Source organism: Solanum stenotomum, chromosome 7, assembly GCF_019186545.1.
Source record: "Solanum stenotomum isolate F172 chromosome 7, ASM1918654v1, whole genome shotgun sequence".
Taxonomy (NCBI): Eukaryota; Viridiplantae; Streptophyta; class Magnoliopsida; order Solanales; family Solanaceae; genus Solanum; species Solanum stenotomum.
The window spans coordinates 1,382,620-1,396,016 of record NC_064288.1 but is presented as its reverse complement, the minus strand read 5'-3'; the positions used below and the strand labels follow the sequence as shown (position 1 = coordinate 1,396,016).

General features: G+C 37.6%; 1 protein-coding gene across 1 annotated transcript; it reads left to right on the top strand.

Moving 5' to 3' along the window:
• The first annotated feature begins 350 nt into the window (after nt 1-350).
• LOC125871834 (homeobox protein LUMINIDEPENDENS-like) lies at nt 351-13,123 on the top strand. The gene is made up of 13 exons (XM_049552515.1): nt 351-904; nt 3,031-3,058; nt 3,602-3,732; nt 4,426-4,775; nt 4,894-4,987; nt 5,080-5,173; nt 6,021-6,150; nt 6,225-6,276; nt 6,394-6,437; nt 6,509-6,594; nt 6,881-7,297; nt 10,735-11,267; nt 11,698-13,123. Exons 1-13 carry the CDS (start codon nt 743-745, stop codon nt 12,853-12,855), a joined length of 3,279 nt encoding a protein of 1,092 aa, XP_049408472.1. The 5' UTR covers nt 351-742; the 3' UTR covers nt 12,856-13,123.
• The last annotated feature ends 274 nt before the right edge of the window (nt 13,124-13,397 follow it).

Here is a 13,397-nt window from a genome sequence, read left to right as displayed (position 1 = left end):
GTCTGGGGAGGGTAGGATGTACGCGGACATCTTTGCAGGGCAGAGAGGTTCTTTTCAATACATCCTCAGCTCAAACGAGAAGGTAATCAAAGCAAGGTTGCAAGGAAATATGACAACAAAAATATCAGGATAGAAAGAAAGCAAATGAAGCAATAGATTGTAGAACACCTTGGAGAATAGGAAACTACGTGATTACTAGATACTACTACTAATAAGGCTATTGGGGGGGGGGGGGGNNNNGGGGATGTGGCTAGCGCTTGTCTCTCCCATCTAAAAATAGGGGACAACACTTAGCTATATACTAGCATTCTACCCTAATTCTTTTTTTTGTTTTGACAAAGATTCTACCCTAATTCTTGACTTCCACACCTTTCTATTTATGTCCTCAGTAATTTGGAATTATGTCATATCCTGTCTAATCACCTCCCCCATCCCAGATTTTCTTCAGCCTGCCTCTACCTCCTTTCTTCTCTCAATTTCTCAATTTGCCCGTCCCCTTGTCAAATCTTTTTCATCTACGGACGTCACGTCCCTCTTTGCCTTTTCATCAACAAGGTGGGGAACAAAACAATCCTCTTCTTCTTCTTCCCCCATTTACGTAGCTGCTGTGGAAACCCTAGAATTAATCCTGATGGAATTGAGCTTTCTTCCTCTTCTTCAATTGGTTGTTGAATCTGATGCGTGAATTGGTTCGATCTATTGCTTCGAGGTCGGTCAGAATTTTCGATTGGCGGAGTCTACAATGGAAAATCAATTACAATTGGCCTTGACCAGTCCTACGACGCCGTTCTTGAGCTTGTTCGACTCACAGAAGGAAATTCTCAATAGCCAGATTTATCAGCTCCAAAACATCGTTGTACAACAATGTAACCTCACTGGCGTCAATCCCCTCTCTCAAGAGATGGTTCGTTTTCTTAATCTTTGTTTTTTTCTGAAGTTTTTTTTATTTGAGTACTTGTTTCTCTTAAATTTCTGAATTTGCCTCTTGTACTTTGTTGGTAGTGATTGTTTTAGGAAATGTAGGAACTAGCATTGGTTAAGTTGATAGTTCATTAAGTTTTATGGTTAACTAGATTCACCTTTTACAGTACAGAAATGGTAATGAATTTATGTTTAAGTAAGTCATAAGTGTAACATACTATATATGTGGTTGTTCAATTGAAGGATTAAATTTTTAAAAAGAACTTTTTAAAGGCTTTCTGTCATTCTTGCTGTTATGCATAATTTCTTATTTCTTTTGTTCCATATGCTCCAAAAGAGACAAGAAAGTCCCATCTTCCATGCTTGCTCCTTTTTATTTCCAAGTGTCTCTAATTTCTAACACATGATTGCTTTCTTAGGTGTCCTTGGTTAATTAGAATACAAGATTTCACAGCTGTTAAAGCCAACCTGCATGCAACAATAAGTCGTTAGTATCTTGTCCAGATTCTTTGACATGTGCAACGCTAACTTACAAGTATCCTTGCCTCTTTCTTAAACAGTCCACACTTGAAGTAGCACCTCGTACTGGACATAAAAAGAGCAAGCTACTTTCTTCCCATCACTTAGTGGTCATAACATTTTCCACCCATCCCTCCCGTCTCCCAACCTAAAGGTCCAAATAAAAGTTTTTATCTATAAAGACCTTGCCCCTTCCTCCTTCATTTCATTTTATTTCACCCTTCCATGTATCATTACATACTCTATGAAAGAATTCCTTAACTTTCCAGTTTAATTTTTAATGGAAGAACTCCCTGACTGCATTCCTTTCCCAATCTTTAATGACCCTCCTAAAACTTATACTGATACCCTTAAAGGTCTCAGTCAAGTAATCAGTTATCAAAGTATCTTTCTCTTTACTAATCCATTTACATATGTACATGCATTCTCTATGGCTATCCCTTCAGACTATACATCCTTTCAAAACCTAACACTAGAGTCATCATTCATCCTAGAGCCAATACATCTATCCACTCAGTCCCTCACCAGAAATCATCCACCGCGTGCTCTTCTTTTTTAAGTAGATATGAAATTACCCGATACCTGTATAGACTTACTCGGTACTTGTGTTTGTGGGAGCTTGCAAGTACTAAGCTCCCCTAGACACCAGTGTCATAAAAAATTTAGAGCTTGAATGGGTTAATGGATTGAAAAGTAGCCGATAAGCATTGTGTGCTGAAATTGATTTTATAAATAAGTTGTAATGTATCATCTTTCTTCTCCTTAAAAAAGTAGTTATGTGATCGTGTAGAAGTGCTAAAATTGATAATAAGCAGTTGAAATGTTTGGTTAAAAAGTGTTGATAAATAATTTTTCCATTAAAATGACTAATATATCCTTAAAGTTATTTTCAAAATTATATATTAAAAAGTATGTACACAAGGAGAAGAACAAGCAACAGAATGTAATGGAAGCGATTTTAAGAGTCCTGTTTTGAGAGGAGAATTTTGAAAATTTAGATAGTTTTAGGCAAATTAGAAGTGCTGTTTGCCGAAAAGCGATAAGTTGGAGGTGACCAACTTGTGTCTTATGTTGATTTTGGCTTATAAGCAATTTATGTGTTTACCAAACATGTAGTTAGTAGATATAATATCTTTTGATGACACATTATCCTCTTGAGATTATCCCCATAATCATCTTCTTAGAAGTGCTGTATTGAAGGTGAATTATCTCTTTTCTCTTTTGATACAGAGAAATCCGTGTGGAGCCAACTCTTAGGACCAACCACAACTTTCGAAACTCGGGGATAATGAGCCCACACCCCTATCTCCTGATTCCTAACCTCTCTCTGTATCCTCTCTACCAAATTTCCCTTCCTTTCTTCCCTAGAAAATTTTTGATCAATTTCTCCAGTTTGTTTGCTCGTAAATACTACCACGATACATGATTTATAAGTTGGTCACAAAAATGAGATTCCTCTGCTGAATTAATTTTTCTATTCTTGGATTTGTACATACATAGGCTACAATTATCAAACCTCATCTCATTACATTGGGTGATTTGGAAACTTATTTCTGCTGATGGCTCATTCATTTTTCTTCCGTTGTGCAGGCTGCAGGATCTCTTTCAATAAAAATTGGTATGACTCCCTGGCCTAAATTAAAATCATGATGCTTGTGTAGTCGAGTAAAAAATTTAGTTGACTTGGATCCCTTCTGAGAATGAACACACAGGAGCTCATATTGACATATTCATTTGTTACTCTTCTATTATTTTTTGCACATTGATTATACTACGTGAAGCATGTTGCTTTTGTTGGGTGGTTCTTTCATTTTATTCTGTTTGATTTGCTTTTTACTTGTATATTTGTTTTTTATTTTATTTGCTTTTTACGTATCATCTTTTTAAAAAAATTATTTGCTTTAGTAGTAGGTTTTTTTTGTTGCCAAGTACAACATTGCTTTTATGTACCAGAATTACTTGTCTCGATGTTTAAGGTGAACTTGCTTAACAATCTAAGTTGCTACTGTCATCTTATTTTTACAAGCTGATGCTTTGATCCAAATTATATGTAACGCGTCTTTTAGTTATTAGCATAAATGACGCTCTTGACTTCTTCAATTTTTGTGCGAGCTACTCTGATTCCATTTGTATTCTGTTAGTTTAACATCATCTGTTGCAGGCAAAAGGCCAAGGGATCTCCTAAACCCCAAGGCAATCAAGTATATGCAATCTATTTTCTCTGTCAAAGACGCAATCAACAAGAAGGAAATGCGTGAAATTAGTGCTCTTTTTGGTGTCACAGTCACACAGGTGTGTTGCTTTTTCACAGTTTTTAGTAATTATTTTTCCATTCTATCTGGCTTGAGTTTTGTTTAAAACTTTCCTACATTAGTGAATGTCGATTATTTTAAATGTGATTGGATTCCTTGTCTAGAATTTGAGTTAAGATCATAGATCAAGAAGAGCAATTGTTTGACTGGTAAATCTCAGTATCTCTCATTTGTTTCATGAGCAATGGTTTGACTTGTAAATTTCAGTATCTCACATTTGTTTGATGCTATGAAGTGCAATAATCCTATGCTCATGAGTCGTCATTGTTCAAAAGAATTTTTCCGTGGAATGTCACTCTCAAAAACTATGAAAGGAGCATATGTTGGTGGTATTTGCATACTAGTTGCACCATCTTTCTGTAGTTCAGTTTTGCTATTTTGGATATTAGGAGCACACTAGTGCTTTCGAGAACAGGCTATTATGGAATTATGTACCTTTTTGTGTTTGATGATGTAGCTCCTTTGGTCCTTAGAAATACATTCCCCTTTCTCCTTCGCTTTTTTGGGTGGTTTAGGTATGGAAAGATTCCTTAATCCCTTCTGCATAGACATTCAGTAGCTTTCCCTGGTGCAATTTAAGCTGGAAGATGATATAAGATCTGTGCATTCTCCGATTTCATCTTCTCTGACAATTTTCACGTTGTTTGTTTGAATATCATCTTTGCATTTGCAGGTTCGGGGCTTCTTTACAGCTCAGCGCACAAGAGTTAGAAAGTTCCTAAGGTTGTCTAGAGAGAAGCCTATCATAACCAATATATCTATTGAAGGGCCTTGTCTGATCCCATTAAGTTCTGATCCTAGTTCACAAACAGAACCAGTTCCCCTAGAGAGTGCAGTTCCAACCTGTACAGAGGAGGGACCATCTTATTTGACACAAGATGAGGTCCTAACTGCCATAGAGGAGAGGGATAGGCATTTTGTTGATAATATCCTTACTTTAATGTGTAAGGAAGAAACCTTTTCTGGGAGGGTTAAGCTGATGGACTGGATCTTGGAAGTACAAAACCCCTCTGTGCTATATTGGTACGTAAGAGTTGTGGTCGTTGAATTTTCATTGTATTCTAGTTTACTCCTTTGTTTTCTTAATTGTTTTCTAGTTTAATTGCGAATATAATTTGTTTTTTTAATGACATATTTGTAGGTTTTTAACTAAAGGGGGTGTAATGATCTTATCTGCATGGTTGAGTGAAGCAGCTGGAGAAGAGCAAACCAGCGTTCTTCATCTCATCCTGAAGGTCCATATTGATCCTTTAATTTTAGATCATTGGCCCATAATGTCATTTTTTCTGCTAGAATATTGTTGTTCTAATTGTTACTTGGTTATCAGGTACTCTGCCATCTTCCTTTACACAAAGCATTTCCTGGACATATGTCTGCTATACTGCAGAGTGTTAACAGTCTGCGATTTTATCGGACTCCAGGTGTGTTGTCCTCGCATTCAACAACTCCTTATTTTATCTTTAGGTATCTTTCTGTTAAAAAGATATTAAAAAACTTAATGTGCTCATCTCCATGGCTTATACATTTCTGGTAGCTTGTCTGAAGCTCGAGTATTATTGATATTATGCCGCATTACAGAATTTCCTGAAACTTAGTTGGATATTTAGGAAACATGTCAATCAAAGTAAGCACAGCTTTTTATACTAGCAGTGGCATCTCTACTGAACTATTTACTCAGTGAATCACACATTACATAGTGCTGCTCTTAATAATTATGCGTATATGGCATGTCATATTAGGACATTACTTTCAGAAATCACTGTATTGGCAATGCAATCATTTTCAGTATTTCGTTATCTCAGACGATCTGTTGTGTTTTTGCTGTCAAATAGGACAGTGTTCTTGGAAACTATTTCACTGGCAATACATTCAACTATATCTTTCTTAACTTCAGATGAATTTTTGGACTTTCAATCTGTAAATTTTTTAATGATCCTGATTTGATACTTCAACTGATCATATTCTGAGAGACAATGGAAAGCATCATCGAATAAATATGTTTATTTCTAGACTGCATCAGTAATATAAAATTTGTTAGATAAGAAGACACTACTAAAATAGATGATGTTGCGTTTTCTTTTATTTATATCAGCCGGTCAGAGTAATTTGCTATTTCTGGGTGGTTTATACTGTATTTTCATGATAGCTGGCTTCTGTACTGCACTATATTTGTATTTTTTGGGATGGGGAGGGGGTGATGGGTGGTTGAGAAACCCTTCGTTAGCTCCATCAGTATTTTGGATCTCATTCATCTCATTTGAAGATCAGCTATCTCAGACAGGGCAAGTATTTTGCTTGCAAGATGGAGCAACATATTTGCAAAGAGCCAGGCTATGAAGAAACGTAATGGGGTTAAATCTGCTAGTGATATGCATGATGAGTTGTTATTGCAGCAGAGGTAAGCTTAGGTCGTGCCTCAAAAATACCTTTATGGCTTTTCTCAGTTATCAACACATTTGTTGCTGTTTGCAGCATTAGCGAAGTTGTGGGTAATGAAGTTTGGAACTCAAAAATTGAGGACGTTGTAAGTTTATTGCGAACTTAAATGTATTTGGTTTAGAAGATGCTGGTTTTTTTGAATAAAAAAGAAGAGCGGATTTTTATTCTTACTTGATCATTTTCCTTCTGTTTGGTATTCTAGGAAGAAGCTCGTGCAAACCTCTGTGGGACTTCAGAGAATTCAAGGTCTGGTGTGTTCTTACTACCTTGCTTTTTGTAATTGTTGATGAATTTCTAAGCACACACCTCTCTTTCAGGAATTTGGATTCTACACAGCCAGTTAAATTGCTTATGGCATCTTCAGATGACTCTAACAAGATGCTTAAAGGAGCTTTGGTGACTAGTATCCTTGTATTCCCCTATGGTTAATTCAATTTGTCAATAACTTGCAGTGTAAGGTCTTCATTTATCTCGATTGAATGATGGCTCCTCGTTCCGTGGACAATAAACTGTCGTTGGAAGAAATTTTGATTTCTCATTTGTTTCCATGCTTTGGAATCATTGGTATTCAGAAGTTTCCATATGACATACTCATCAAATAGATTTGAGCATGGTAGGGTAAATCGCTATGGTTTTTCCTCTCCTTTTCTGATTTCTTACACTTGCATAGAATGCCTTAACTACTTCAGAAACTCGAGAGCGCAGAAAAGTTCAGCTAATGGAACAACCAAGCCAAAGAACAACGGGAAGGAGCCTAGGAAGACCAGCACCTGCAACTCAAGGCCGCCCACTCTCAGCAGATGATATCCAAAAAGCAAAAATGCGTGAACAGTTTATGCAGAGTAAATATGGGAAAACTAATAATGATGACAGTTCTTGGGTGAAGCCTCGAGCTCCAAATGGAATTACCTCTTCACCAAATGGTATCTTGCTTGGAGCTCCAAAATTGCAAGATCGGCCTAAAGTTGAGGAATGTGAAAAGCTCAATAGTGTTGCCTCTGAAGGGCCCAGTCAGCTTGAAAATCATCTCAAGTTGAGTTTTGATGTAGAGGAACCTCCATCGAAAAGGTGCAAGAAAATGCAGATCCCTTGGCGGAAACCACCAGGTAAATTTGCTGTTGTTGTTGCTGAAAGACCGTTCTTGTTAATCTGTAGATTTCAGAAAAGGAAGAACATTAGTTTTTTTAATAGGTTGGAAAGGCAATCTCACCCATCTTGTCTAATATTATTGTTCAATTTTTTCTCCACAATTCCCTTCATTATTCTTTTTGCTTTCTCTGTCCCAATTTATGTGACACACTTTCCCTTTTAGTCTGTTTAAAAAAGAATGTTACCTTTCTATAATTAGAAACTATTTAACTTTAAAATTCCCCTTTTACCCTTTTGACATGATTTATAGCCACACAAATGGTCAAGGTTTAGACCACACATTTCAGAAGTTTTTGTTTCTTTCTTAAACTTTGTGCCAAGTGAAATGGTGCCACATAAATTGGGACGGGAGTGAGTAATACACAAGATTCAACTGTGAGAATTGTCTCTAGTAAAGTAGTTGGCAACTCAACCTTGGTCTCTAACTTGCCATAAAATATGGTTAGCATGGTCTTCAACTTGTCAGAAAAAAGAAAAGAAAAGGAAAATGATCTTTTTGAGCTTTCCTCTCTAATTTTATTTTCATGGTAGTCGAGTTAAAGACGATCAGGTTTCTGTTGTCTTCCATAAATTCATTATTCTAGGAACTATTTACTGGGGAAATATAGATGTTGCTTAGTAAAACTACTAGCTCAACTCTCGAACTATCTCTGAATTTAACAGTTAGTTTTTATTGTTAAACTATCAATTGAGCATCTTAGGAGTGAGGTCTTGATCTTTTAGTCAAAATAAGTAACTGTTTCCATTTGGTTTTTGATGTTGTATTTTAAAAATCTCTTGGAAATTATGGGTTTTCTGTGGAGCAGTTGATTGCCAAGTGTGCCTTCTCATTGTGAAGGAAATTCTACTTGCAAGTAAAGGGAAAATTTTCGCCTCACTTGGATGAAAACGTCCACATTTTGCCTAAAATCAATCAGACTGGAATAATCAGAAAAAGAATCTGTGAAGTAAAGGTTAATGCCTGTCTTGGGACGATATCAATCTATATTTTGGGAAGATATCAATCTATTTTTTAAGTTAACTGCTTATAGTGGGCTTACATAGATGATCAGTATGACAGGCCAGAACACGATAAATTAGGTTGGAATATACTGTACCTCATAGTCTTTTATACTTTTGACTCTTCGTAGCCATATGCTTTTTACGAAAGGAGTTCAGTAATTTCAGTAATTATTCAACAGTATGAAGTTCAGTAATTTTTTGTTTTCTCTGTTTTTGGTCTTTGGTTGTTTTTAAATTTGTGGACAATGGCTTACACTAAAAGGATAAAAACATGTCATTTTCTGCTGTGATACTCTTTCTATCATAAGAATTTTACTCTCTTCTAGTTTCACATCTACACACTATTATCATCCCTTACCATAGCTACCAGTTGTCCTGCAAAATTTTTAGGGGTCGTTTGTGTTAGTTACGTTGGGGTTAGTTATGCCTCTATTAGTTATCCTAGTATAATTTCTTTTTGACTGTTCATTTTTCTTGAATTAAATATTGTAACATGCATCGCAATATTGCATAATTTTTAAGTTAATTGTTTACAAAAATACCCTTCAACTTATTTAGTTGTAAAAGGGTTCGAGGGACCTCATGGGTATTTTTGTCATTTTCATTGTTTATCCCGGAATAACTAATTCCAGTACTATTCCACCCTCCAGTAGGGATAATCTATTTCTGTACTAATTACTAATTTTTGCATAACTTATCGTTGATTATTACCCAAACAAGGAATAAGGCACTATCTATGCTTGTTCAGTAGACTAGGCGATCCTTAGAGAATGTAATATTATTACAGGGTGTTATTATCTAGCAGAATTTTAGTTTGGTCAAACACTGAAGCTAGTTTGGGACGACATGTTGATGAAGCCAAATGTATGTTCCTATTTTCCCATTGTTTGGTGTTTGGATTTTATTTTTGTTTTTGACAAAAATGGCTAAGATATTGGTGTGTTTGGCCCTGATGGGAAAGATATTCGCAAAAAATGTTGTAGTCAAGGAAAATATTTTGTAGTGATCAGTTTATTTTTCTTTACAAATCTTCCACCCATTCAATCAACACTAAGGGTAGTTTGGTAGCTTATTTGAAGGCGAGTTATGCATGTATTAAAATTCTACATAAGTAATACCACCCAGCATTACTAATACACCATATTCAGTACTTTTCTTATAAAGACCAAACGATCCCTCAGATAATATTTCAGTATCTAATTCTAAAAGATATCGTCAAAACACTAATAGCATACCTTGCAGTCTTGCACATAGCACGTATCTATTTTTAACCCACAAAATTTGGAGATGATCTAAAAAATGGTGACCTGACCTGACTTAAAGACGCTTTTCACAAAAAGTATTTTCATCTAAAACGTTTTTCTCTGTACAAAGAGTACCTTAGAAAAGAAAATGTCTTCTTTAAATGCGTGAACAAGTAATTGCCTGCTCTTCCTATAGCTGACTAACCCAACCCACTTTGCCCAGTGGGGTGGCATTTTTTTTTTTTTTTGATAACCGAGAAATCCGTCTGTGACCCACCCTTTGGACCAATCACAGCCTTCTAAACTCGGTGGATAATGGGCCCGCCCCTCTACCCTTCTCCACTTAAATACCAGGCTTCGCTTTGCATGGTGTGGGGCTTGAACCTGCGACTAAGCCACAAATCCTCCACCTTTTGCCACTCAAGCTAGGGCTTGGGGGCCAGTGGGGTGGCATTTATCAGACTAAACAAGAGGAAACAACGGTTCCAAGAGGCCAACTCCAAATTTGAAGCTTAACACACTAAAAAAGTTGGTCAATTTGTAGTTTGATATGGGATTGGTTGATTCTTGTTGAGCTCCAACTCTGTGGACTGGGAAAACAAGCAAGTGTTTCAAATGTTAATGGTGGTACAGACATGGTTATCCTTTTGAAGTTGGACTGTCATGTGATTATTTTGTTTTATTCTCTTGGCGGAGACGAAAGTAGGGGTGACAAACAGCACTTTTTTTATGTAGCTCAAGGTCTTGATCTGTTTACGTGTGTTGTTGGATCCAATTATTCAATTTTGAAACTCATATAATTCTGGTCCTTCTACCCTCCCCCTCCTTCACGGCTCGATGTGTAGAAAATCCAGGATGTGGAAGTTGTAGACTCATCCTCTTCATATCAAGAATAAAAAATAGCCGATTCTGATCACCAAGTTGTTACTTTTCAGTATGTCTTACTGTGTCCGAAGTTGCAAATAACTTTTTAAAACAGCATTTCTAAGTGGTATATGTTGACTTCCGGTTTAACAAATTTGAATCATCCACAGCTGGTAGTATCTTGTTGGGAGATAATGTACGCATGCAAAAGTTGGAACTCTTGTCTGTTAATGGTCATCCTTATTATGCAGTTATCCTTTTTTAACCTCTCCTGTTTGATGCAGGGTTGCAGCTCAGCTATGCATGGAAGGTTTGTGCAGGGGGTGAGAGTAAAGAAGTCGACGTTCAGAATAGGAGAGTCCATCGAGAGACGGAAGCCATTTACAGGACAGTCCAGGAAATCCCATTGAACCCCAAGGAGCCTTGGGATCCTGAAATAGAGCCTGATGACACATTAACCACCGAACTCCCGCTTGTGCAATTACCAGATGCGGAAGATGCTGAAACAGGTGTTTCGCCGCAGGAGGACAGAAAAACTGAAGCTGCTGCATTGGCTAGTACGTCAAATGGCATTGCAACTACAGCAAAACCTGATTTAGAGTTGCTTGCTATACTGCTAAAACATCCAGGGATGGTTTATGATTTGACGTCTGGCCAAGGTGGAAACTTGCCCAGTGAGCAAATTGTAAAGCTGCTTGATTCGATCAAAGCCAATGAGAGGAATTCACTGAGCATTCAAACAAATTTAGCCAGAGACGCTGAGAAGAAAGTTGAAGTTCCTCTTCCATCCCTCACTCTTTCCAGTGATCCTGGAACGGTGCGTTATTTAGTCACATTTTGTACAGATTTTAACTATTATGGAATTTGGGCGGTGCTTTTGTTTCCTCAGTTGTCTCCTCTCCTCTCTCTTTCCCATTTTTTTCTCCACTTCTTCTCGTTTAGTTTTTCCAGACAAGTAAACTAGAAACAACTAAATAAAATAATCATAAAGCAAATGAAGCCTGCACTCTGAATCACGTTGGTAAATACAAGTTGTCTTCCTAGTTAGCACTGTACTTTGAGAATCTCCGCTTAGTTCGAGGTCCCCCTAATTCAAACAAGGATGTTTCACTTATTCATGAAAAATAAAACAAGATACTTAACTAATATCCTGGGTATATTGTTGTGCTATACTGTCTTCTTGACATCTTAGTTCTTTTCTGAAATGGGCTCTAATTCTTTTTTAACTTTTTTTGACTTTCATGCAGAGTGGATTGTCAATGCAGAACTTTGTTAAAAATCCTTTCTCACAGAGAAGTTCAATGGTGGTTCCAGAAGCAAATGATGTGCCCCAACACGCGGTGTTGGTCCATTCACAGGAAACTCATCAAGCTAGCAGTTTGGTGCATCAGCAGATGCCCCTTGTGCCACAATTGGCCCAACAGTTGGCACTGCTTCAAGCAGCTGCAGGGGCTTATGGTGTGCCCCAACACGCCCCGTTGGTCCATTCACAGGAAATTCATCAAGCTAGCAGTTTTGTGCATCAGCAGACGCCCCTTGTGCCACAACTGGCCCAACAGTCTGCACTGCTTCAGGAAGCTGCAGGGTCTTATGGTGTGCCCCAACACGCCCCGTTGGTCCATTCACAGGAAATTCATCAAGCTAGCAGTTTTGTGCATCAGCAGATGCCCCTTGCGCTACAATTGGCCCAACAGTCTGCACTGCTTCAGGAAGCTGCAGGGTCTTATGGAAATGATCATCGACCATCTCCACTAAATCCTAGTATAAACCAGACAGTCCTTGCAAATCCTATGCATTCACAATTATCCGCCGCCTCAGAACCAGCAGTAAATAGAAATAATTACTCCTTCTCTGGATTGACGGAATACAATCAACAGAGTGCCACTGCAGCAGCAAGAATCCAAGTTGTAACATATGGTAATATTCGATCTTTGCAAATGCCTATACCTAATATACAACAAAGAACTATCAGCCTACATGCACCTCAGATGTCACCACAAAGGCCACAACTACAAACACAGAGGCAACCTGGATATGCACCTGAACATATGTGGGGGACTATACCGGGATCTACTTTAAATCGGGGTTATCCAGAAAATGCCATTCCTAACCATTACAATCCACATGTTGCCGGGCATGTTCAACCAGGATTACAACAGGCTGCATGGAGAGGAAACAACAACTATGGCGAAGGAGCTGGGTTTGAATCTTGGAGTCTTGATAATAGACCTGTTAGGCGTCAGGAACAGGTAGCAAGATGGAACTACGCAGAACCCCAGATGAATATGAGAGACCGCTACAGACCTGATTGGTCTGCATCGCGTGATCCTGGGCATTATTCTGGTTATCGTGGTCGTGCCGATGGTGTGAGTAGGAGGCGGGGTGACAGGAGAAGGAGAAGATAACCGTCAAACGCCTGGCCATTTGATTCTTTTGACGAGAGATTCGTTAGTGTTTACATCAGAGTAGAACGTTCTCAGAGAGGGGGTTGCATTTTGCAACATGAAATGGTTGTGAACTTGTATTGTCAGCATGTCACATTACTTTATTTTGTTTCTCAATTGATACCTGTCAACAGCAAAATAGAAAATGGGAACTCAGTTCACTTGGGATCATGCCAAGAATCTTTTAGAAAAAAAAGAAGAAATTTATCCTAGTCAAGGGTTTACTATGTCTTGATTGAGTCCCTACTTGAAATGATGTGCAGCTTTCATTAGAATTCAGGGGTCGTTTGGTTGGAAATAAGTTATTTTGAGATCAATTATCTTGGGATAAATTATTCCACCATATATGGGATAACTTATTCCATTACTAAGGTATAAATTCTTAGGACTGTCTAATATCTCCCGTCAAACGCAGGATAAAATAACCTTTTATTTTATTCATGGGATTAGTAAACGTTATATCTCATATAAAATGACTTCTCTTAAAGATAATTAGTTACTTT